Raw genomic sequence first — 27524 nt, 5'->3', positions numbered from 1 at the left:
GGACAACAGTTTCTGCGAGGAAGAGTCAGGGTTTTGAATAAGGTGGTTTAAGTATGGAAGAGTCAGGGTTCTTTTGAGTCCCTTTGTACTAGTCTATTTATGCAATAGCTGGACTTGCCCGTATTAATATTTAGTATTTATTTCTGGACAGATACCTCTGAATCTACTGAAAGACTGCAACGTTCTGCAGAATATCGCCCTGCATGACAATCCTATTTCAACGGATCAATTTCAGCAGGTATGTCATAGTCACCGCATGTAGTGTTATTAATTTATTTATTTTATATTTCAGCAAAAACCCAATATGTATTTTCAACCCAACTGAACCCTAAACGCTTTTAGATGGAAGGATTTCAATTTTTTGAAGCCAGAAGAAAGAAGAAGTTTGACAAGTAAATTGATTCAAATGTGATGATTGGGTCAAAAGGCCTCGATGAGGGTGTTGATCTATGAATGTCTTACATCAGTGCTCCCTAAAAGAGTAAGTTGTTACACCACAATCTCAATGAATTACTTTAGTGTCTTGCACCAGGAGAGTCAATTTAGAAACATGCCTATACAGACAAGATTAGTTCTGAATGCTACCAATCTGATTATTTTTATTGCTTAGCCTAAATTCCTGAAGTATCTAAAGATTTAATAGGTTTAAGAAGCATCCAGCAGAAGGGAGAAAAAATAGGCTTTTAGAAGAAATTGTGTTGAGGAATCTTGACTATATCAGGCTTTTATATTCTCGATTTAGTGGCTTGTAAAATGATGTGCATGAAATATATACAACAAAGTACTCACATATTTACATATTTACCTTACTTTTATGTTATTTTGTGACTAATTATATAATATCTTTGTGTTGTAGGTATCAAAGGCTTTACATGCAAAGTGGGGCTAGGCCAATTGAATCAAGCCAACTTACATCCAGCCATGCATGAATTCAAGAAAAGACCAACCCAATTAAATTTAAGTCCAATTGGAGTAAGGAATCAAAGGAAATTTGCACCAAATCCAAGTCCAATTCGGATTAGGATTCTAGACTGCACATTAGTTAGTATTTTTGGCATAACTTTCGGTTCAGATGTCCAATCGAGATGATTCAAGTTGGGCTGGAACGATAACTTAAAGGGCTACAACTTTGTAGTTTACCAAAAGTCCAAATTCTGACGTTAAATGGGCCAAAATAGTCGGTTAAGTGAAGCCTAAAAATCTGGGATTTTCTCCAAACAAGAATTCAACTTGTAATAGGATTCCTTGAACTATTTAAGGGCTTTTTAGGGCAAAATTCAGGGAAGAGGCTAGTGCTAGGGCTGAGGGCTGAATGTATAGAGAGTGCGGCTACTTCTTTGGTTTTCTTCTATGACAGTTAGTTTTATTTTATTTGTCTAATTTAATATTTAGTACTTTATTTTTGTGTTTTCTTTCAATTATTATGAGTAGCTAAATTTATAATTAGGGTTGAGGATGAAACTTTGTTAAAGATTATTAGTAATATTTATGTGATTTGATTTTTCCCACAATAATTGTTCTTTAATGATTTAAATTGTTCTTGCTTCATATCAATTGACTAAGATGGAATTCTAGATATGAGTTCAATCATGTTTTTCTCATGATTTAGGATTTGTCTTAATTAATTGAATCCCTGGTTTATTAATTCTTGATTATAAAATTGGATATCACTTGTGATTTGTCTGTCAATGGATACAATCTATGATTTGATTTTTAGAATTGGATATATCTTGTGATTTGTTTGGCTACAGATACAATTGATAATTTGGTTTTATACTTAGGAAGTAAAGAAGAACATGCTTTAGATTTTTAAACATAAGTTTTAATGATGATATTTTCCATGATAGCAAGATTGACTTCTAGATTATCATGTAGTGAGTTGGGAAAAATTAATGATCATATATATATATGCTGATATGTCTTACAAGGCGGATTCCAAAACCTTAATTCTTTTCCCTTGATTGTTTACATCTTTTCATTGCTTTATATATTTTGCTTAGTTTAACTATTTGCTTAATTTTATTATTTGCTTAGTTTATTTTATTGTAACCAACCAATTTTTATTTAAACTAGATTAGGATTAATTTGGTTAAGGTTTAATTAATTTTCCTACGTTCATACAAGTCCCTGTGAGTTCGACCTCGTTCTTGTCCAACTATACTTCGGTACGGTTCGTACACTTACGAGTATTTTAAAATTTCACAACATAAAATCACCAAGAACTTTATATTTTGGTCTCTCCATTTTATTAATATATTACTAAAAGCTGAAGCGTAGAGTTTAATTCTGCTGCTCTCACGTTGCGCCACATCAGCTGCCATATCATTTTCTTATTTTAAAAAAATATTTTTCCTTCAATTTTTAAATGGTTCTTCTACTTTACAGCCCTATAAATCTCATCAATATAAATCCCAACCACTACTTTTTTATTTACTCCCACTATCACCCTATAATAAATTTGTATGATTAATCCAACCCACCTTTTATTTATTTATTTCCACTATGAAGCCCAACCCAAAGCCTTTTCAGTTCACCTTAAAGGAAAAAAATAAATAAAAATAATAATGAGGCTTAAAGGGAGGATAATATTACGTTCAGGGTTTAGTTTAATTCTGCTGCTCTCACGTTGCGCCACATCAGCTGCCATATCATTTTCTTATTTTAAAAAAATATTTTTCCTTCAATTTTTAAATGGTTCTTCTAATTTACAGCCCTATAAATCTCATCAATATAAATCCCAACCCACTACTTCTTTATTTACTCCCACTATCACCCTATAATAAATTTGTATGATTAATCCAGCCCACCTTTTATTTATTTATTTCCACTATGAAGCCCAACCCAAAGCCTTTTCAGTTCACCTTAAAGGAAATAAATAAATAAAAATAATAATGAGGCTTAAAGGGAGGATAATATTACGTTCAGGGTTTTGAAGATATGTAACATTCATGCCGGTTTGAAAAAAAAAAGGGAAGCTTAAAGGGAGGATTGGGTTTTAAATATGTAACGTAGAGGGGAGATTAAAGGGAGCAAAAAGGAAAACAAAAAAACAAAAAAAGAAATGTACATTCAAGCCGGTTTGGAAGAAAGAAATAAAATAAAATAAAAAGAAATAAAAGAAAAGGGAAGCGTGGGTTTTAAATATGCAACGTAGAGGGGAGATTAAAGGGAGCAACATGGAAAACAAAAAAACAAAAAAAGATACGTACATTCAAGCCGGTTTGGAAGAAAGAAAAAAATAAGAAATAAAAAATAAAAGAAAAGGGAAGCGTGGGTTTTAAATATGCAACGTAGAGGGGAGATTAAAGGGAGCAAAAAGGAAAACAAAAAAACAAAAAAAGAAACGTACATTCAAGCCGGTTTGGAAGAAAGAAAAAAAAAAGAAATAAAAGAAAAGGGAAGCGTTCAGGGTTTTGCTTTCAGGGTTTTGGTATATTGTGTTCAAGGTTTTGAAATATGTAACGTAAAGGGAAGCTTAAAGGGAAAAAGAAAAAGAAAAAAAAAACGTTGAAGTCTTCAGGTATTGCTTGAGAAAACAGAGAGTTTGAAAGCTACCCACCTTATTGCTCTATTGTTTCTTAGTAACGGTTGCCTATCTGATTTCCTTCCTCCCTTTATTCCTTTCCACGTGGTTTATAAATGCTGACAGAACCTCCCTGCTTTGGAAGAAAGAGAAATAAAAGAAAAGGGAAGCGTTCAGGGCTTTGCTTTCAGGGTTTTGGAATATTGTGTTCAGGGTTTTGAAATATGTAACGTAAAGGGAAGCTTAAAGGGAAAAAGAAAAAGAAAAAGAAAACGTTGAAGTCTTCAAGTATTGCTTGAGAAAACAGAGAGTTTGAAAGCTACCCACCTTATTGCTCTATTGTTTCTTAGTAACGGTTGCCTATCTGATTTCCTTCCTCCCTTTATTCCTTTCCACGTGGTTTATAAATGCTGACAAAACCTCCCTACTTTGGTTGAGGTATCTCTACATCTCAATTCTTTTTTTGGGTGCAAAAATTTTATTCTCTGTTTCAATTTTTTTTTTTGGGTGCAAAACTTTTATGCTCTATTTATATTGATATGAGATGCTTTTATTTTATTTTATTTCATTTTTTATTTGTTTTTGTGTTTATATTATTTGAGCATCCTTGGCATGCCATTGATGTGTTTGTGAGATTGCCTGAATGTCATTTCAATAGTGCTATAATTTTACTGCCCAGAAAAGTATTTTATTTTACCTTGGTTTATTTGGAAACAGACAGGCTTATCAGCAGTTCATCTGTGGCTGCTGGGAATGGTGTCAGTGTCACACCTTAATTCTGCTGCTCTCACGTTGCGCCACATCAGCTGCCACGTCATTTTCTTATTTTAAAAAAATATTTTTCCTTCAATTTTTAAATGGTTCTTCTAATTTACAGCCCTATAAATCTCATCAATATAAATCCCAACCCACTACTTCTTTATTTACTCCCACTATCACCCTATAATAAATTTGTATGATTAATCCAGCCCACCTTTTATTTATTTATTTCCACTATGAAGCCCAACCCAAAGCCTTTTCAGTTCACCTTAAAGGAAAAAAAAATAAAAATAAAAATGAGGCTTAAAGGGAGGATAATATTACGTTCAGGGTTTTGAAGATATGTAACATTCATGCCGGTTTGAAAAAAAAAAAAAAAAAAAAAGGGAAGCTTAAAGGGAGGATTGGGTTTTAAATATGTAACGTAGAGGGGAGATTAAAGGGAGCAAAAAGGAAAACAAAAAAACAAAAAAAGAAACGTAAATTCAAGCCGGTTTGGAAGAAAGAAATAAAATAAATAAATAAAAGAAAAGGGAAGCGTTCAGGGTTTTGCTTTCAGGGTTTTGAAATATTGTGTTCAGGGTTTTGAAATATGTAACGTAAAGGGAAGCTTAAAGGGAAAAAGAAAAAGAAAAAAAAACGTTGAAGTCTTCAGGTATTGCTTGAGAAAACAGAGAGTTTGAAAGCTACCCACCTTCTTGCTCTATTGTTTCTTAGTAACGGTTGCCTATCTGATTTCCTTCCTCCCTTTATTCCTTTCGAATTTTATTCTTTTTAACTTCCATAGAAAAAAAATATTACACACATTATTTCAACCCTTATGGAAAAGAAGGTTTACATGTAGCATGCAAAACGTATTTAATTGACTTAGAGATGTAAAAATTAGTCAACCAACTATGGTAGAATTAAGGTTTCAAATTTTAAATAAAACAATTCTACAATTATAAAAAATTATTTTGTGATAAATATGATTATGAAATGCATTACTTTTCATTAAATTAGTTCAAATTACAAAATAATAATAATAATAATGAGATCACCATAAAAAATAATCACGCGCAACGCGCGGGTCTGTGACTAGTCAATATATTACTAAAAGCTGAAGCGTAGCATTTAATGTTGCTACGCTTCCATTGAGCCACATCAGCAGCCATGTCATTATCAATTTTTTTCTAATTTTTTATACAATTTTTTAACATTTAAAGTGAATTAATAACTCTATTATATTACAATCAAAATATCATATTTAATTTATCTTATTTTTAATTATTCTTATTTATTATTAAATTTTCAATTCCATTTTAACTTTTCATATCCCCACTACTCTCTACCTTAACTTTCTTCAACTTTTCTCATTCCATTTCAACTTTTCATATCCCCACTACTCTCAAAATTAATATTATTCTATCTTTTTATCTTCCTTTATTTTTTACTCTTCTTATTCCTATCCTCATGCTATAAAACTGTCATTCTTCCTCTTATTCCATGCATAATTTCTATTTTTCCACACACAAAAGCCCCTCTCTCTCTCTCTCTCTCTCTCTCTCTCTCTCTCTCTCTCTCTCTCTCTATATATATATATATATATATATATATTCCTTCAATTTTGGGTATATATATATATATATATTTTTAAAATTTTAGTGTAACAGGTTAACCATCAAAACATACTGATGCAATATTGAAAGCTCCACCAAATGCATCACAGAAATCAATTTTAGACTACTAGAAGTCAGTTAGTTTGCTAAAATTGGAATTGACAGGTAATCCAGCTTGATACGATTTAGTTTTATATTTTATGTTGTTATCTTTTTTATTCTCATTGGTTGTTAAATGTTATATTATTGCATTATAAAGATAGTATATAAAAATATAATATTATTTTATTACATAGCATAACTAAAATAATATGGTGTTTATTGCTATACATTTCATTTTTATTATTTTATTCTCATCTTATTTTATTCAACATTTAAATTTAGCAGCATCCTCCATATCATAATTATTTATATTTTGTCTCATTTTTTTTTAAATTAAACGTATAATATTTTATTCAATAAATAAAAATTGTTCTTATAAAGTCTTCCCATGAATTGTTACAATGCATCAATGGAAAAATGAAATACAAAACAAATATCAATTTAGAAACACTCAATTAAAAAAAAAAAAAAAGAATAAACAATTTTCTTATAAAGTATTCCCATAAAATGTTACAATGCATTAATAGAAAAAGAGAATACAAAACACATGCTATTTTAGAAACACTAAATTTATAATAATAATAATAATAATAATAATAATAATAATATCAAACCAAACATATCATAAAATAATAAACTAATAGTTATGGATGTACTAACTTCATGGCAGCAAAATGGAGTAAAATAAAAATAATAATAAACATTACAATATGCATATTTAGTACATTAGAATTATCATTAAATTTGGGAAAACAATAGGATGTTAACAAAGAGGGAGAGAAAGAGATTAGTAAAAGAAATCAAACGTCAATTAATTAAATAAATTAATTAGTAACCGTTAATTGGAAAACAAAGAGACCGACGGCTAAAGGAGTAAAAAATTAATTAAAGATGACCCTACGTATGTTATTATAAACTTTACAATGCAAATAAATAAATCGTTAAATTCACTTAATTAAATCATATAATCAACAATTAAATAAAATCATACAAAATTTAAACTTGAAACTAATCAAACTCTAATCTAGAAAATCATATTTATTATCAAAACTAAAAGGAAAACGTTCTTCAGTAATAATAGAAATATATAAGAAATAAAGATGAAAATTTTCAAAATCTTTTTTTTTTTTGACATTTCATTTAACATTATTTATAAATAATAAAATGTATAAAAAAGTCCTTAAATGCTTATATTCTTCACACACCATGACTTTTAAAATCTAATGAAAGGTTCGAAGAATTTAACTCTCATTTAATGCCTCTATTATGAAAATCAACAGCCAATAAAATATGATAATAGTAAGAAACGTTATAAATGAGAACATGAAAAAATTAATTAGCCACTATTATTATGGAATAGATGTCTTTTTTTTTATGCATCTAAGAAAATGAAATGTATAGGGTTTACTTATTAAGGTATATGTAAAGATTCACGTTAAAAAAATATGTAAAAGTTTTTTGGAAAAAAAAAAAAAAAGTAGATGTAAGGTTTTTATTAACTTAAAAGACAATGAAAAAACCAATTTTTAATTACTATAACTGTGCTACTCTATAAATCACACACAACACCATATTCAATATCCTAAACAACATAGTTAGGCCATTTTGGATATACACCACCATATTCAACTTATAAATTACAACCCAAATCAATCATACAATTACACAATCAAAGCATAAACATGTAACATGTATTACCTTCTGAATTATTGCTTGGAATTTTCACAATTATTGAAAGAGAATCTCCAAATTTAATTTTTAGAAAACATCAAGACAAGGTGAATTTTATTCTTTTTAACTTCCATAGAAAAAAAAAATTACGCACATTATTTCAACCCTTATGGAAAAGAAGGTTTACATGTAGCATGCAAAACGTGTTTAATTGACTTAGAGATGTAAAAATTAGTCAACCAACTATGGTAGAATTAAGGTTTCAAATTTTAAATAAAACAATTCTAAAATAATAAAAAATTATTTTGTGATAAATATGATTATGAAATGCATTACTTTTCATTAAATTAGTTCAAATTACAAAATAATAATAATAATAATGAGATCACCATAAAAAATAATCATGCGCAACGCGCAGGTCTGTGACTAGTTAGCAATAAAGCTACAAGCATAACATTTTCACAGCAAAGCCTGGGTGGCAAGCTGTTTTACCTTTAACAACTTGCCACACAGGCTTTGTTGTGAAAATGTTGGCACTACTCTTTTATTTATTTTCACACACTTTATTGAGTATATATCGTTAGTTATGATTCATCTGGGTTTGTTACCATGAGGCTTTCCAATAAGGGCTAAAAGCAATAGCCTTAGTGAATATCATGTGCTTGGACAGGATTCAATTTTGTCAATAAGAGATACTTGGCAGTTTTCACTCAAATTATAATTTTTTTTTTTAAGCCGTGTTATATTTGGTATATGGTTTCATAGTAAAGGATAAGGAATGTAATCTTTGGTGAGGATGCTTGAATTTAACAAACAATGAGATACCTTTGGTCCATCTTATACCATGCATGTGATGCATCTAAAATGTGGCCGATGGAGTGCAAAAAATACCTCTAACAAAACAAATTGGCACTATGGAGTCGATGTACATAAGCACATTGCACATTCTTCACTCCAAAAGTTTCCAAACCTGAAACACTTCTGTTTGTATGACCTACTTGATGATGGTTTTATGTCTTGCATATTTACCACAGTTGCAACTGTGTGTGGTAATTAAGTTATACAATATCTATCTTGCTTTCTTTGATTGGTTTTTGCTTTTTATGAATGCTCTTAACTCTTGATTCCTTTTTAACAGACTAGAGGGCAGGGTTTGATCAGCTGGGGCCATTTGAACGCGAAGGGCAGCCATAAATTCAAAAACAACTTTCATTGTAGCTTGGGATAGACAAATTTGGTATATACTTTTTTTAGGTCACATGTGAAATAATGTCTCCAAACTCAGTTTTATCATATTTGTAAATGAGGGCTTGGCTTTGTATATGGCTGTCATTTTGCAGGCTTGTATGTGTAACAGGAACTTAGTATTTAAAGATCCTCCTTAGGCTGTTGTGATTCCTGGAACTATTTAGATTACATTTATACATGGAATGAAATGTGTTTGACACAGATAATATTTAGTTCTTGAATCTAAAAAAAACCAAACTGAATGCATGTTGAATTCTATGATTGTATAATGACAGACAGTAACCTTAACAACAACCTATACCTTTTCTTTTTTGGCCAAAGATAATCTAACCATATTACAAACAGAAGAATTTTCTGGTATTTCAAAATTAAAAAGAAACAAGCTAATAACATGTGGACAAGGTCAAGACTATTAGTTGAACTCATTTTTGGCTTTTAAAATTTATTCCATTTTCCAATTTGGTGCGTGAATTTTCAAAGGTAACACTCCAATCCCTTGTAAAATGATCTGATTAGGTCCTTGGGGTTTATACCATTTCCAATTTAGTCCCAAGTTTCAAAATTTTGTAAAATATTGTCCCAAATCTCTCTCTCTCTCTCTCTCTCTATATATATATATATATATATACACTCTATAATATAACAGGTTGCTCTCTATATTTTGTCACACTTTATAATAATTTCTTTATATGAAATAAGTTTGAAACGTTGCCTTGTTCTATGATATAGTTTGGGTCTTATAGTTATTTTAAAAAAGAAACCCTGTCAATGCCTTCAAGAAAACACCTAACACCATTACCAAAAAAAAAAAAAGTCAATGCCTCTCAGTTTTTGATAAAAGTTGCTCTTGTAGTTGTAAGTAACAATTAGGCCTTGATATTGCTGTTGAGATATTTACCTGTGATAATTTTAGTTTCTGCCAACGTTTATTCTTTAATTTTTTGCAATTTGCAGTCACCATGAATAAATTAGTGAATGCAGTGCAATTTTGGCTCACAGCTAATAATGAAAAATTTTGCTTCATTAATTTCTTTTAGATTATTTATATGCAAAATTTCCACCGACCTTTTTAGAGCTGCATCCAAGTCATGCTCTTCCTTATAATTGAAAGCCTCATCGAATCCAAACTTGCTCTTTAGTATATCAACCTTGTTCACATAAAAGCAGGACAATTGTTGTAATTTCATGATTAAAAGGTGTGTGCATGTTTCTATATCCCCTGCTTTAAAACAGAGATTAAGCATGCATAGCAGCTTAAAATTTTGGTCCAAATAATAAAATTATACAACAGGGTGAGGACTAGGAGAATTTGAATAAGATTTCAGAATATTATGCAAATTTGTGTTAAAATACTTTAAATGTCTAACTAGAGACAAAAAAATAACAACTCATTGAAGGAGGAAAACAAAAAAGATCAAACCTACAAAATCAGTTCGAATTAAGAACAAAATATACACTATTGTTTCAAATTCATTCAAAATGGATGTTAGTAAAAGGTGAAGATATAATCAGAAGATCAACTTATGTGTACTTTATTGTTGTGACAAATATCTAATTGAATTATTGAATAAAAATGATATTCTTGGTAGCACCTGTCAGAACAATGCATACATAGTACTTTTCTTCTTCAAATATTTTAAAGAAGATTCCAATTAAGGTTGATGTACCTTTTCTTTGCTTCTGGCACTTCCAACAACATAACAACCCATCAATTTGGCCAATTGCCCAACTAGTTGGCCAACTGCACCAAATGCTGATGAGACAAAAACATATTCTCCTTTCTTTGGTGAGCAAAGTTCATAGAAACCAGCATAAGCAGTCATACCATGCATACCTATGTGCAAAAGTAAATCCAATTAGATGAAGCATTTACTATGTCAATGTTTTTTTAAAAAAGAAAATATCTATAGTTACTAGTATGCAGAGGAGGAGATGGTGTAGAGGATAGAAAAGAGTGACATGAACAAGATAGATTATGTAGTATAAATGAATAACTACACTGCAAAGTATCAAATTCATCTTTAATCCAGAATTCCATGAATTGTATATTCCAATCATATAAAAGATTATGAAGTAAAATCCTTTTTATTTTGTTTCTTTAATTTTCTTGAAAATCAAATCCATCTTATAAACATTTTTCTCAATTGATGAGCAAATTACTTACCCAGAAGTCTAGTATAGTAGGAAAGGGGCACATCAGTGTGCTGGAATTTAAAGAGGCTTTCAGTCATTGTGATGAGGCTGTATTCTTCCCATTTGGTTACCCCCCAAACGAAAACTCCTTTCTTGAAGTTCGGGTGCCTAGATTCCAAAACTTTAGCCACTCCATACCCAACTATTGGCTACATGTTTCACCAAAAAAATAGATTCATTTGTGAAAGTATAAACTATGATAACAATTCTCTTTATTTCAAAGTCTAGATTAAAAAAAAGCAAATTTAAAGGTGTATCCATTGCCATGTCAAGCAAGAGAGTTATACAACATATATGCAAGAGAAAGACAGTGAGTTAGTGAGCTATGAGCATGAGCTTACTGAATAGGGCGCAAAGGAATAAAAAAGGTAATCTGGGATTTTGGCCTTAATGCCTCGCATGTAAGGATCACAAGATAAGTAAAGGTTTTTTACCAACACTTCTTTTGAACCCTTTGGCACCTTCAAGCTTAAGCTACTTGTGTTAAAGTACATGTCCATTTCTTTGGGATTGCCATCTATGTAGTCTCTAGCTAGAATGGAAATAATTAACAACTAATTGAACATTCATAATATCACAATCTAGAAACAGGTACATTGGATATAGAATACTTCGATTACAAGTTCATTCAGTGATAAAAAAAATAACGGTCAATGCCGATACAACCCAGTAGTAAGTTCAAATACACAATAAAGAGAACCCCAATTTTCATCTACAATGCCATTCCAAATTCAAGTATCTGCATGCCTGACAAAAATTCAAATATTGTCGCAAGATACCAAAAGCCAAAACATACGTACTAATCTACGCAACTTGGCTAATTGATACAATCGTGGCATTTTATATAAAAGCATCACTTACCTAGTTTGGATCATTACTGCTTGTCGAATCCCCACGAGAAAGTGAACATCTTCTACGGTTATGCCCATGTTGATGACACAGTCCACAACTTTGCTTTTGTTGAATCTCCCTCAAGTCAGAATCTAGCCTCCGACTTCCTGGTTCTCGCTGGACCCCATCCATCTCATTCCGTATCCTAGACGCCACAGGTTGACCTTTGCCCCGCAACAGGTTTGGGTCAGGCACCCACTTTGGACCGTCCATAGCCCTCCACAATGACTCTGACTTTGGCACCACAAATGCATTTGAGTAGGTACGAATGGTGTTGTTCAAACTATAACATGGGTCAATATATGTAGTCGCATCTTGCCCCAAGTGCTAAAGAGCTTTAATTGCATGTGAACAAGGGATCTTTCGATTTTGCCACTTTCCACAACGACATGTTCTGTCCATTAGGTTTACTTCATGACTATGGTGTCCCCCTCCAGAGCTATGGATGTTGTATGCAGTAATTACTTGATATATACCATTCATATAATTAAACGCATTTATATGGTGGCCAAGAGATTTTTGTAGGTTTTGTCCATAGATTTTTAAGGCATATTTACACCATACCTTGCCCTGTGAGAGATCATGAATAATTTCTTTGTGTTGATCATGGAAATACGTAACAAGTTTGCAATGAGTGAATTCAACCATTGCAGCAATGGGTAGGCCACTGGCACCTTTATATGGTGGCCAAGAGATTTTTGTAGGTTTTGTCCATAGATTTTTAAGGCATATTTACTCCATACCTTGCCCTGTGAGAGATCATGAGTAATTTCTTTGTGTCGATCATGGAAATACGCAACAAGTTTGCAATGAGTGAATTCAACCATTGCAGCAATGGGTAGGCCACAGGCACCTTTTAGTACTCCATTGAAGTACTTCGAGACATTGGTTGTCATAGCCCCATAACGGTATCCACCATCATGTAGTTGGGTCCACATGTTTAGATCCTCTTTCATTAGATATGTGTATGGCATGATGGATGAGTCGGGTTCACTTTCCTGCCGCTCTGTTTTCCGTTTCTTCCTAAAGGCCTCAATCTCGACTTCCTTGATAGGTTGCATGTACAACTCAAACTTAGCTTCCTGAGTAGCATACCCACTTTCAAGGCCAATGACTTTAAAGTGGCGTCTTGAAAATGCGTGTTAAAGTTGCTAGCAACATGTCGAAGGAAATATCTGTGAACTACTCGTAGTCATCCATTATCATCTCTAGGCCAGTTTGCAATTGCGTTTTGAATACCCTTATGTCAGTCAGAAATTATGCAAATGTCCTTATCTGCTATCACATCTTCCAGTGAGATCCTGAGGCGTTCTAAAAACCACCTCCAACTAGGCCTTGACTCTTTGTCCATAATGGCAAAAGCGAGAGGCAAAACCTTGTTGTTAGCATCGGTGGCCATTGCAATCAACAACACCCCTCGATATTTACCATACAAATGAGTCCCATCAATACTGATCACTGGCTTATAATGTCTGAATCCTTCAATGCATGGAGTGAAAGCCTAAAATACATAGCGCAATATTGTATCACTTAACTCATCCCTGGGTAGGTGTGCCACCAGTACCGGGTGCCAGTTTCTTGATCAACAATAACTTTCTCAACTTTTGGTAAGACTCTTCCCAATCCCCAAATATCTTTGCAATAGCTCGTTGTTTCGCATCCCATATCTTATAGTAAGAAAGCTTATGCCCATAATACTTCCCTTTAATGAAATCTTTGAGGTGATAAATTGTTGCCGTGTGTTTTCTTGCAACAATGGAACAAATTCTGCTGCAAGAAAATTACAATCCATGATTCTACCATCAAGGGCCGTGGCAAGGGGTATACAATTGTGAGGACCCCTATAAGATGTGACCATCCATAGTCCATGTTCAGGCTTTGCAACTGCCCCAACGTACCACATACATGACTCATCGACACATTTCACAGACAATCTACTTCTAGTTGACCTACTAGTCTTAATGTTTCTATTATGCTTTGTGGCGTAAATTGTTAGTGCACATTTCACTGCCTCTTTATTCGCAAAAATCAACCCTTTCGCAAAATTCATGTCTACATTCCAAGAAGAACCAAATGCTTGTTGAGCAACTTCAGGATCAACCATATTTTCCCAAGTATTTTCATAAAATGATAAGGCAGGAGGTTCATAAACGGGGGTCGCATTTGTAACATGTTGAACTCTAACAGTAGCGTCCGCATCATCTTCATCACGTTCAGCCATATCATTAACATGAGGAATGGGAGTAATTTCATGGTCATCAACACCCCTGTCAAAGTCGTCTCTCTCAATCCTCTCTTCATTCTCATCTCTATCGTCAAGATCTTCCCTAATACAGTCTTCGTCTTCATCATCAACTACTGGAACTGTAGAGGATTCGCCTCGATGTGTACAAAATTGATCTTCATATCTATTTCCAAGTTTGCTCTCAATTGTTGTTGGTGTCTCTTGAAAAGAGGGTGTATAGCCTCCCAATGTGGTGCAACGATCATCTAGGACTGCAAACTATAGAGATGTAGTTGTTTGTACAATTTCCTCTACGCCGACTTCCGCACGCGATTGCAAACTGACGTACAACTCAAAATCTGCTACCTTTTCCCATTTTTCCATCTTACTAAACATGAATTTCACATGTTCATATATCTGTAATTAATGCTTTGATTGAGAACTTCATGTGGAGAACGGAAAGTAATATGTATGTCATGCAAAGCAGGGTTCACTTGTAACTCTTCCATAATTTTTACTTTCAAATCATTCAGGGTCTTTAGCTTATGGCATATCATCATATAGTAGCACTAGATACCCGGACCTTGAAACATTAATCCGTCATAAGGGTTGGCATTGCTAAGGGATCCACCATTGTATATATTTATATGGATCATTATCAACCTATAGATCATCAAGTGCAATAGTGTTAATGACAAATTTATACCGCTCAATCAACATCAATCACAAAACTTTGCGTATGAAATGCCAACAATCTAAGGGTTGGCATTGCTAAGGGATCCACCATAGTATATATTTATATGGATCATTATCAACCTATAGATCATCAAGTGCAATAGTGTTAGTGACAAATTTATACCGCTCAATCAACATCAATCACAAAACTTTGCGTATGAAATGCCAACAATACTAATCTCAACCAAATTTGCATACACTCACCTTAGGTCACATACAAAAATAGTCATTACCAATTTCATATTCTTTTAAAATTCCAAATCATTCTAGGAGCATGACTTTCAAAACCCATTCAAATAAGTTCTCATGAACAAAAATATTATATACCAACCTTGAAATCTCTGTTACAAATCTTAAATAAATATATCTTGAAATAATTTATGGTAACAAGACTACAAATATCTTAGGTATCAAACTCATAATCCATTTCATATCCATGATAAAGACCTAAAATTACTAAATATTCCTAACAATTGATCACAATATTTAGCACTTAATGTTCCCATCATATCCACAAGGGCCTCACAATATCCATTATATATATTTTTCTTAAGTAGATTCATGATCTTATATAAATGTGTCCAAATATTTAGACATTAGTTTAGCGGTAAGTAATCAAGTTCATCATTCAATTGAGCACTAATGTCAAAGCTCAAATAGCTTCACTTGTCATGATTAAATGCAAGCTATCAAAATAAAAGGACTGAACAAAACCAATTTCAAGATATGACTAGTTTTTTGGACATAACATGAGTCATACTATGAACATGATTACACTTTTTATAATTAATCATAATATTAATTTCCAAAAAAAAAAAAACTAGCAAATAATCACAATATATTAACAAGTAAACTAATCACAATATACTAACAAATAAATTAATCACTAACAAATACATTAATCACAATACACTAACAAATAAACTAATCACAATATCTAACAAATAAATTAATAACTATACTAACAAATAAATTAATCACTACAACAAATGAACTAATCACCCTCTCAAAAAAAAAAAATAATAATCACAATATACTAACAAATAAATTAATCACTACAACAAATAAACTAATCACCCTCTCAAAAAAAAAAAATAATCACAATATACTACCAAATAAACTAATCACCCTCTATAAAAAAAAAAAAAAAAAAAAAACTAATCACAATATACTAACAAATAAATTAATCACTAGAACAAATATACTAACAAATAAACTAATCACCCTCTCAAAAAAAAATAAAACTAATCACAATATACTACCAAATAGATTAATCACTACAACAAATAGATTAATCACAACATTTACACTAACAAAAAAAAAAAAAAAAAACATAACTTTTCCTAATATGTTGTCAATTTTTCTTAAATAAAAAAACTAGCAAATAATCATAATTGTATACCTGAGATGTTGTGAACTTGTGTGAGATGAGTGTGAGTGAGCTTGCTGAGAAAGTGGAGTGAAGAACCGAGAGGTGTATGAGTCTGAGAGTGTAGTGAGACGGACAAAGAGGGAAAATAGGTCCCAGCTGGGACCCACGGCAACACGTGGAGTGCTGGGGACCATTTATAGAAATCGAGTCCAGTAGGCTCGATTTCCAGCTCAGACTACACGTGAACGTCAGAGGAGATGGGACATAGAAACTGAGTTCATTGAACTCGATTTCTATACATGGAAACCGAGTTCATTAAACTCGATTTCTATGTACAGAAACCGAGTTCAATAAACTCGGTTTCCTACTTTATCCAGATCAGATTTTTGGGTAAATCGAGTCTACTGGACTCGAATTGTTAGATGTGAAATAAGTTTGAAACGTTGCCTAACTTATAATATAGTATAGGTTTTATAGTTATTTTTTAAATAAGTCCATCAAAATTGGAAAACGGAAAAATATTGATCTCTTTCTCAAGATCAGTCTCTCTCTCTCTCTCAAATCCACCAGCATATATGCATTATGCTTTAAAGCAGACAACCACCAAACATGGAGCTCTCTCTTTATGACCAGTAGAAAAAGTCTCTATTCTTCTTCGTTGCTTCTATCAGGTAAGCTTTTTTCCTATAAGATTCAAGTTTAATCTCTTTTTCCTCATCGTTTTCGTCACTTTGATCTATATCTGAAGTTTCGATTTCAAAGAAATCTTATTATTTTGTTGTTGTTTTTTTTTTTTTTTTTCAATTTTGTATAACAAAAGCTGTAAATAATAAAATGGAAATCATTTTCTCTGTGATTCTTATCAGCAGGAGAACAGCCACCTCCACGTCATCAATCGCGAGCTCAACAAGCAACTCAGCCTCCTTATCCACGCTTTGCTCCGCTCCTCCGCCACCTCCAACGACTTCACCACTGTCGCGTTGTTTTTTTCTCTCGACGCCGCATTTTGAAGGTTGAGAATCGGAGGAGTTGGAGGAGGAATGAACGAAGGAAGCGATCACGATCAGATCCCCTGAGCTGACGTGGTGGCGGTGCCAGATCTGATTGAGAGTCCGACAAGCGTGATCGAGAGCGGAAGGCTCCAGAACGCTGACGTGGAGCCTTCCGCTGAGGATGACTATCGGATTTGATGATCTTGAGAAAAATGAATGTTTATTTGGCTGAGGATGAAGACTGAAGGGGGACCTTCCATGTTTCCTTTCTTTCTTTCTTTTTTTTTTTTTTCAGATTTTTTTATTTTCTTTCAATTACAAAAATTATTTTCAAAAAAAAAAGGGCCAAACTTAACGGCAACCATAACTGAGACCTAACAGAATACTACATTGACAAAAATTAAAATTTAGAAAACTAAAATGACAAAATTAAAAGCTAGACTATTGAAATGACAAAAACTAAAAGTTAGAGATCAATTTTGCATTTTTGCCAAGAAAAAACCTTCAATAATGCACGGGAAACGCTTCGGTCCACGCGGTTTTCTTTCGGTGCAGAAGGGGTTCCACACTCACATGGTGCTTCTTGTTTCTTTCCGAGAATTATTTTTCTACGAAAATATAAAGGAAAGCCAGATGTTAACACTCTTCTACGTTCAAACTCGGTCTTCCACTCATTCACAGCCTTCATCAAAATCGAAGCACTTGAAATCCTCCGTCTGGCTTTCCTATCTAGCGTTCCCTTTGCCAACTAAGAAGAAATGGACGGCGAATTACCCTTTAGCGTTACGCAGAAGATGATGGAAGATTTGGGCTCCCAGCTTTTCCAAGAGATTGGATCCATCTGGGGTGTCAGAGATGAACTTGAAGAAATCAAAAACATTGTTTCCGCAATCGCAGCTGTACTACTAGATGCAGCAGAGCAGCAGTATCATAACCATCAAGTCAGGCACTGGCTCGAAAAGTTAAAGGACGCAATTTATGAAGCAGATGACTTATTGAGTGAGTTCTCCACCAAAGCTTTGCGGCGAGGAGCGGTGAGTGGGAATATAATCACAAAAGAGGTACGCACTTTCTTTTCAAGTTCAAACCCTAGTAAGATGAGTCGAAAAATGAAGGCGATGAGTCAAAAACTAAATGCTATAACAAAGGATAGGTATACTTTTCAGTTGAAAGAATACCATGTAGACACAGATGTTGTGAGTAGAAAGAGGGCTTCAACTCACTCATTTGTACGTGAAGAAGTCGTTATTGAGAGAGAAGAGGACAAAAAGGTTATCATAGCACTATTATTGGACTCTAACGTAGAAGAGAATGTTTCTGTCATTCCCATTTTGGGGATAGGTGGGTTAGGGAAGACTACACTTGCTCAATATGTGTATGATGATGAGGAAGTCAAAAGATGTTTTGAGTTAAAAATGTGGGTATGCGTGTCTGATGTTTTCAAGTTGAAAATGATTATTGAAAAGCTGATAGTATTTGCTTCTAGTAATGCACCTGGAAACCTTGAAATGGATGAATTGCTAATTCTACTTCGCAAAAAAATTGATGGAAAAAGATACTTACTTGTATTGGATGATGTATGGAATGAAGATCGTGAAAAATGGCTTAACTTGAGAGATATTTTAATGGGTGGTTCAAAGGGAAGTAAGATTATAATAACCACTCGTAGTAGATTGGTTGCAAAGATTACACAAACAGTTTCAGAACACCCTTTCCAAATAACAATATATATCATAAAATTTAGTTAGTTGTCACGTTTCAAAATAATACTGAAAACTAACATCTCGAGTGTCTAAAACTCGAGTTCCAAGATAAAACTCGAGTTTTTAAGTCTCGATTTGTAAGCGGATGGTCTGATGTGGAAAAAAATCCAAGTGGAAATCGAGTTTTAAAGACTCGATTTCTATAAATTGCATAAAAACGTTGCTATAGGGCTTTAAAACGTCACTATAGGGCTTAAAAATGCCACTATTGGGCTCTCATTTTGCAGGAAAAAGCCGTTATAGGGCTTTAAAACGTCACTATAAGGCTTAAAAACACCACTATAGGGCTCCCATGGGGCACTTACAGAAAATTTTTGCAAGAAAACGCCACTATAGGGTTTTGAAACGTCACTATAGAACCTAAAAATGCCACTATAGGGGAGCATGGAACTCGAGTCTTAAAGACTCGAGATCTATGTGGCATTTTCAGTGCAAATCATCCAGCCAAACACTCGCAAAGTGAGTTTATAAAACTCGGGTTTTAATATGGATCTTGAGTTTCTAAAACTCGAGATGCCATTTTTCTTAAAACTCTGAAACGTTGCCTAACTTACTACTTTGAATCCCTATTAACAGCTATTCTGCCCATTCCCTCCATAGTTTCACCATATGTTCTCAAAGGTCTCTCTGAAAAGCAGTCATGGGTTTTATTTGAGAAAGTGGTATTTAGCAAAAGGCAAGTGACCAATAATCCTGCACTAGTGAATATTGGATTGGAGATTGTAAAATTATGTCTAGGGGTACCCCTTGCCATAATGTCCATAGGACATGTGTTATACTTTAAGGAAAGAGAATCTGAGTGGTTATTCATGAAGAATAATTTACTAGAAAATGTAATTGCAGGGAATGAAACTTTTGCTATTTTAAAGTTGAGTTTTGATCATCTCCCATTACATTTAAAGAGTTGTTTCACTTATTGCTCTTTGTTTCTTAAAGATTATGAAATGGATAAGGATACCGTGATACAACTATGGATAGCACAGGGGTTTATCAAATCATCAGTCGAAAATCAACCATTAGAAAATGTTGGTGATATTTACTTCAAAGATTTACTTTGGAGGTCTTTCTTTGAAGAAGTAATAGATGCACATGGACTCCTAAAATACAAGATGCATGGTTTAATTCATGATCTTGCAAAATATATTGGAGGAGATAAGTGCAGGCTTGCTAGTTTTGATGGCAAAAATATTGATGAAAAAATTCATCATGTATCATGTTCATTTCCTATTGGCTCATCTTCTACTAAAATGTTTAGGTTATTAGCTAAAGCAGTCAATCTACGTACATTTCTTCTAACATTTGGAAAGCAAAAATCTGGTGCCTTGGAGGAGTCAATGTTGAATACACTTATTTTGAGTTTCAGAAGCTTACGAGCATTAGATTTACATGGTGAGGATTACAAAAGTGCCAAATTCTATAGGGGAATTAATACATATAAAGTACCTCGATCTTTCTTTTAATCATTATATTGAAACTCTTCCTGATTCCATCACTAGATTGTGGAATTTGCAAACTCTAAAACTTCGTGAGTGTACAAATCTTAAAGAATTACCCAAAGACATTAAAGAATTGGTCGACCTGAGGTATCTCGATATTACTGATTGTGATGGGTTGAGTTATATGCCACGTGGATTAAGACAAATCACTTCCCTTCAAACTTTATCAGTTTTTATTGTGAGCAAGGTCTCCAAGCATGTTGGTGGACTAGGTGAATTGAATCGCCTAAACAACCTGAGAGGAAGAATAGAGATCAAACATTTGGAACAGCTGGAAGATGCTAACCTAGAATCCAAGGCCGCAAATTTATGGGAAAAGGAGCATCTTGAAAAATTGATCTTATTGTGGAATAAAGAAGATAATACTAATAATGATGATGAGATGTCATTAGATGGCCTCCAACCACACCAAAATCTCAAAGCTTTGGAAGTTGGAAGGTATGGGGGCATGAGATTTTCAAGTTGGCTTCCTTTGCTCACAAATCTTGTTGATTTAGTTTTATTTAGTTGTAAGAGATGCCGATATCTACCACCATTGTCTCATCTCCCCTCTCTCAAACATCTAAAGTTGAGCTCTATTGAGTAATTTGGAGTACATATCAGATTGTGATATAATTGAGGAGTTCCCTGTTTCATTGAAAATGTCAACACCATTCTTCCCATTGCTGAAGTCAATCACAATCTACAAATGTGGTAATATGAGAGGATGGTGGAGGAGGGATTTTCCAACAACTTCCACATCATCGCCAGATCATCAACAACTTCATCATCACCAGTCACTGCCTTCATTTCCTTGTCTTTCTTCTTTAGAGATTATGAATTGTCCTAATCTAACCTCCATGTCCATGTTTCCGCATCTCAATGAAAATTTGTATTTCTAGAATGTTAGCTTCAAGCCTTTGCAATCAACAATGGCAGTGGCTTCTTCACTTCCCTCTTCCTCCTCCTCATCCTCATCCCCTCCTCTCTCGAAATTAAAGTCTCTGACTTTAGCTTGTATAGATGATATAGAGTCTTTGCCATCAAATCTTAATTCTCTCAACACATTGCAGATTTGGGAATGCCCAAGACTATCTTCCTTGTCTCGAGCCATGCCATATCTCACCTCTCTTAGGGACTTGAATATTCGAGATTGCAAAGAGTTTAATTTGTTAAATGACGGGGATGATGATGGCATGGAGTGGCAATACCTTTATTGCCTCTGTTCTCTGAGTTTCAGTAGCCTTAAGAAACTAGAGTCTCTTCCAGCTGGTCTTCAATATGTTACCACTTTGAAAGAGCTCATCATTGTAAATTGTCCCAATTTGATTAGTTTACCCAGATGGTTTACTAAACTCACATCACTTACACGGCTTGAAATTGTTGGATGCCCTAATCTAGTCTCTGTACTTGATGGGATTAGTTATCCAATATCTTTACGTTCGTTGAATATTCAAGGTTACCCAAATTTGACAACTTTTCCAATGTGGATTAGCAACCTCATCTCACTTGAAGATCTTGGAATTAATGAATGTCCCGATCTAACATCTCTTCCTGATGTTAGCTGTCTTAGATCTTTAAGGAACCTGGAAATTCGCAGCTGCCCCAATTTGACTACTTTGCCAGATGGGATTAGCAAGCTCACATCACTTTGACATCTTCATATTGCTCGATGCCCTAATTTGACATCTCTTCCTGATGGGATGTGCTGTCTTAGCTTCTCAAGTCTTTACAGTACTTGACAATTCAAGGCTTTACCATGGCTTTTCTAGAGGGCTCAAAATTATCAGATGCTCCAATCTCACATCACTACTTGATGGGTTAAGCTATATATAAGTCTTTAAAGAATTTGAGTTGCAACTTGTCCCGAATTAGGAATGCGAATAGAGAATCAGTGAGGATTTGCCCAAGATATCTCACATCTCTAATTTTTGCAATTGACTATATCCTGAAGATTAACGTGCTGATATGCTTCTGCTTTCTAAGGTACGTACTCTTATCCTAGTCCTCCAAGGTCATTTAAAAACCATATATTTTTTCTCTTAACATTTTTCCTTTTAAATTTCTTTTTCAGTTTACAAATGCAAACAAAGGGTTTAAGAACACTATCATTCTCTACCTGCAAACGCCTCTTGCCACCGCCTCTACCTTGTTTTCTGCAACTGCCATATTGATGAGCTTGATAGATACTTCAATTGGTAACCACTCCATCTAGCCATTTCTTTGAATTATCTTGCTAAATTTCTTTTGTTGTTTTCCAAATAAATAAATAAATTTTTTATGCAGGGAAGTAATAAATTATCTTTCTTTTAATTTATGATCAGTATACTTAACCATAGTATCTAATTGTATTGAATTGGACTCACTTTAGTAAATATTTTGTGGTTTTCTAATAATCAAAACTCCAAAACTAGGAGAAATTCTTGTCAAGCTTTATTGATTTGTCATCAATCAAACTTTTGAATATCATTTCAAAATTCTGCTTTGTGTTTGTTTTGTTATTAAAGGAAGTTCTTTCTGTTCTGTTAACAGTTATGATGGGGATTAAGCATCTAGCAAATGTAGATTATCTGAAAATTTGTGTATGGAAATAGTTTCTGGTTACGGGATGTATCACTTGGATGCTTTTTATTTTTGGAACCTGACGTAGGTAAAGTACTCTGTTACAGTCCTCTATAATCAAAGGTTATTGAATATTTTGGTATAGTGTCTAAGTGGGATTTCAGATTTGTGGCATTCAACACTATCGTGGTCAAGTTAACCAATGTGCTTCAAAATGAAAGAAAAAAGCCTAATAGTTATTACAAAAGCAGCCAAAAATTACTCTTATCTAAGAGTTTGGAGGGGATGAATTTTATTTGTCTTTCACACACACACACACATATATATAAAATTATGAATTGGCTCCTTCTTAACCTCAAATGCTATTATTATTCCTCTTCATTTTTTATCTCTTTGTGTTTATTATGATTTCTCACTATATTTGATCTTAGATGATGAATGAATTGGAAGCGCAAAAAAAAAATAAAGGAGGTATAAATTCCTGAGACTCTTCAGAGCAGTTATGCAACAAGTCAACAGCTCAGGTGATTATCTTGTTTTTATGTTCATTCTGTTTTCCCTTGTAGAAAATTTTTCATTCTAGATATGATTTTCTCACATATTAGGAGGGGACCTAAGGATAAAAGAAAAAAAGAAGTAGAAGAAGAGCAAATATGCATAAATCCTTTACTTATTTCTTTTGTGTTTGTGTTGTTGATTCTGGATGAACAGATAGAAATCTATCACTTGGTGATATTGAGATGATATTGTGGTGAATGATCATTTTGACAACTAGCCTCTAGGAAGTGGTTTTATATTTAGGTAATCGTTTGCTTCAACCCTCTATTATCTATCAGGTTTTACTTCCAGTAAATATTAATAAACAGAGATATCAAGATATGGTTTTTGGGTTCTTCAACATTAAGTACTTAATGGCTGATTTTAGTTCAGTCTATAAGTTGTTTAGTTTGTATTAAAAGTACGCTTCAGATTTTACAAGTTTAGACATGTAGAAGTGCAGCAGTGGATTTTACTTTATGTGCCATATTTGGTTACAAATTTAGGATCAATAAAAATATAAAGTTATACATATTTTTTTTTTTATTTGAAAGAGAAGAAATAAATTGAATTGAATTCTCATGTTGAATGATGAATTCTTTTTCTGTAAACCAAACATATATATTTTTTTTTTGGATAGGTAATAAGACTTCTATTAAAAAAAATTGAACATCATGTTCACGACGGTGAACACTTTGAACAATGAAACAAATACAAGAAGATCAAGAGCTAAAAGAAATTGAAACTAAAAAATTAGCTACAGCAGTACAATTCGTACACCCCCAAATACGAGCCCAAAGAAACAGAGTACGAAAAAGTAAACATTTTAGATGTTCCGAAGTTCTCGCCTTGTCTTCAAAAATGCGGGCATTACGTTCTTGCCATACTAACCACATTAAACATGCCGGGACCATGTTCCAAATGATTGAAAGATGTTTCCAAACCAGTTTCTCCAAATAAAGAAAAAAGATTTCACTGACCTTGGCATTACCCATAGAATCCCAAACACTGCAAAAACTTCACACCACAAGGCATGAAAGAACTTACAGTGAAAGAGAAGGTGGTTCACTGATTCCCCATCACAACAACACAAGCAACACCTATTAACCAAAAACTAACCTTTCTTAATAAGGTTGTCAATAGTGAGTATCCCATCATTAGCTGCTGTCCATAAGAAGAAAGACACCCATTTAGGCACCTTTGTACGTCATATACATTCCCAAGGAAAGGCATCAGTGGTAGGACTAGATAGTGGCTTATAAAAAGAGCGCACATCAAAAACAACAGATGTAGTCAATCTCCAGACCAGCTGATCATCCCCCTCACCCCTCGGCATAAAGGAATAAATAAACTCAAAGAATGAGTAGACAGTGGTTGCTTGCCAATCCTGAGGACCATGATGAAACAATAAATTCCAGCTCCTACCTCCTTCTGAATTTGATACAACCAAGTCAGAAACCCATGCTTCTTTAGCAACAAAGCAATCATACATGGAAGGGAAGAGTTCCTTTAAAGGAGTAGGCCCACACCATGGGTCATGCCAGAAACTAACACAGCTGCCCTCCCCCACATTAAACAAAATCTAGCTAAAGAACTTCTCTATTCCTTCTTTAATACTCCTCCACATCCCACACCTGCGAGCACCTCTTACCCCTCTAGTGCACTAACCTCCTCTCACCTCTCCATATTTGTCTGCTATAACCTGATGCCATAATCTATGATTTTCCTTCCCAAACCGCCACAACCACTTCCCAAGCAAAGCCTTGTTAAACAGCCCAACTCTCCAGATTCCCAAACCGCCACATTCAACTGGCAAGCATACCTTATCCCAAGCAACTAAAGGATATTTAAAAAACATCCTCTGAGGCCCCCCAAAGGAAATTCCTCTGAATTCTTTCAATTCTTGCAGCCACAGCCTGAGGGATAGTAAATAACAATAAAAAGTAGGTGGGAGGACTCGATAGGGTACTGTTTAACAAAGTAAGCCTACCTCCTTTCGACAGATACAACCTTTTCCATCCAGCCAACCGTTTCTCCATTTTTTCAATAATAGGATTCCAAATTGATGAATCCTTATAGTGTGCCCCAAGGGGCATGCCCAAATATCTCATTGGCAGAGTGCCCACCTTGCAGCAAAGGATATGAGCCAAACCATTCAAATCCCCAACATCACCAACAGGAACAATCTCACTCTTGCCTACATTAACTTTTAGGCCCGTAATAGCTTCAAAGAAGATCAGCACCATTCGCACATATAATAACTGGTCCCTAGAAGCATCACAAAACAATATAGTATCATCAGCAAAAAGAAGGTGAGAAATATGGATACCCCTATGTCTATGGGACCCCGCTTTAAATCCACAAAGAAAACCACCATTTTCTGTCCTCTTCAATAGTCTACTCAACACTTCCATAATCATAAGAAATAAAAGTGGAGATAAAGGATCCCGTTGGCAAAGACCACGAGAACTACCAAAAAACCTGCAGGAGATCCATTAACCAGAACAGAGAATTTAACTGTAGAGATGCACGCCTTGATCCACCTACTCCACCTTGCCCCAAAGCCCATCCTTTCCATAAGGTAAAATAGTGCATTCCAGTTCACATGATCATAAGCCTTCTCAATGTCTAGCTTTATTATAACACCAGGAATACCACTTTTCAACCTGCTGTCTAAGCATTCATTAGCAACAAGAACCAAATCAAGGATTTGTCTCCCTCCCATAAAAGAGTTTTGAGAGTCGGATATCAGTTTATCCAAAACTCCTCGAAGCCTATGAGCCAACACCTTAGCCAATAGTTTATAAAGGCTGCCCACAAGACTAGTAGGGCGAAAGTCTTTAATATTTACTACTTTAGTCTTCTTGGGGATCAAACAAAGAAACGTGGCATTAAGAGATTTCTCAAAAAACACACTGACTGTGAAAATCTTTGAAGAAAGCCAATATATCCCCTTCTAAGACACTCCAGCATTTCTGAAAGAATGCCATAGTAAACCCATCTGGCCCAGGGCCTCAAGAATCTCCTCCTTCTCAAACTCTCTCTCCAACATAGACCTCTCAGTTTCGTCTAGACAAGTGAACTCTAACCCATCAATAGTAGGTCTCCAAATTTCTGGTTCCTGATATAATCTCTTGTAAAAATCCACCACTTGATCTGTAACGTCTGACTCCTCCTCAAAGAGAACGCCATCCACCTCCACTCCCCTAATCTGATTTGTTCGCCTATGGGAATTGGCAATTCTATGAAAGAACCATGTGTTGTTGTCACCTTCCTTGATAAAAAGAGCCTTGGATTTCTACCTCTAAGAAATCTCTTCCAGGGAAGCTAGAAAATCTATATCTGATTTAACCACCAACCTTCTAGCCCTGTCCTCTTGAGTCAACACCTACATCTCTTCTCTCATGTCAATGTCTAAGAGCTCTATCAAAAGACTCTTTTTCCTAAAAGCTACATCTCCAAAAACATTCTTGTTCCAATGCTTCAAATCCCTTTTAAGGGCTTTCAATTTACAAGCTAGAACATAACTTGGAGGTCCTATGAAATGATAAACATTCCACCAATGACGAACCATATCCACAAAACCCTCCACTTTTAACCACATATTTTCAAATCTAAAAGGGCTCTTCCCCCTCGACATACCACCAGCCTCTACTAGCAAAGGACAATGATCCGACACTAACCTGGGGAGAGTTCTTTGAGTCACATCTAAGAAATGCTCTTTCCAATCTGCTGTCATCAAAACTCTATCAAGTTTGGACAAAGAAGGACTATCAGAGTCTCGAAACCAATATATTCACCTCCTACCAAAGACAAATCAATTAGCGAATATTTAGCAATGAAATCCGAGAATTTAAACATGGCTGGACTGAACGAGTT

General features: G+C 34.1%; 1 protein-coding gene and 1 long non-coding RNA gene across 2 annotated transcripts; both read left to right on the top strand.

The window, feature by feature from the left end:
* The first annotated feature begins 377 nt into the window (after positions 1-377).
* On the top strand, positions 378-9001 carry LOC126724570 (uncharacterized). Its single transcript, XR_007655040.1, has 2 exons — positions 378-481; positions 8792-9001. It is a non-coding gene; the product is annotated as an uncharacterized LOC126724570 (long non-coding RNA).
* Positions 9002-18066: 9065 nt separating this feature from the next.
* On the top strand, positions 18067-22201 carry LOC126722753 (disease resistance protein RGA2-like). The gene is made up of 4 exons (XM_050425904.1): positions 18067-18952; positions 20008-20407; positions 20568-21005; positions 21457-22201. The coding sequence occupies exons 1-4, from the start codon at positions 18067-18069 to the stop codon at positions 22199-22201; spliced, it is 2469 nt and encodes an 822-aa protein (XP_050281861.1).
* The last annotated feature ends 5323 nt before the right edge of the window (positions 22202-27524 follow it).

This window comes from Quercus robur, chromosome 4 (assembly GCF_932294415.1).
Source record: "Quercus robur chromosome 4, dhQueRobu3.1, whole genome shotgun sequence".
In the NCBI taxonomy this organism is placed as follows: Eukaryota; Viridiplantae; Streptophyta; class Magnoliopsida; order Fagales; family Fagaceae; genus Quercus; species Quercus robur.
Note: the sequence above shows the minus strand (reverse complement) of the source record. Positions and strands in the feature narration are given on the sequence as shown.

Bases quoted from the DNA above. Each gene is read 5' to 3' on its own strand.
- LOC126722753 (XM_050425904.1), top strand. From the start codon at position 18,067: ATGGACGGCGAATTACCCTTTAGCGTTACGCAGAAGATGATGGAAGAT. The intron at 18,953-20,007 runs GTAAGATTATAA...TGTTTCTTAAAG, and splicing joins AATGGGTGGTTCAAAGGGAA to ATTATGAAATGGATAAGGAT. The intron at 20,408-20,567 runs GTTGAATACACT...TTCCATCACTAG, and splicing joins GGTGCCTTGGAGGAGTCAAT to ATTGTGGAATTTGCAAACTC.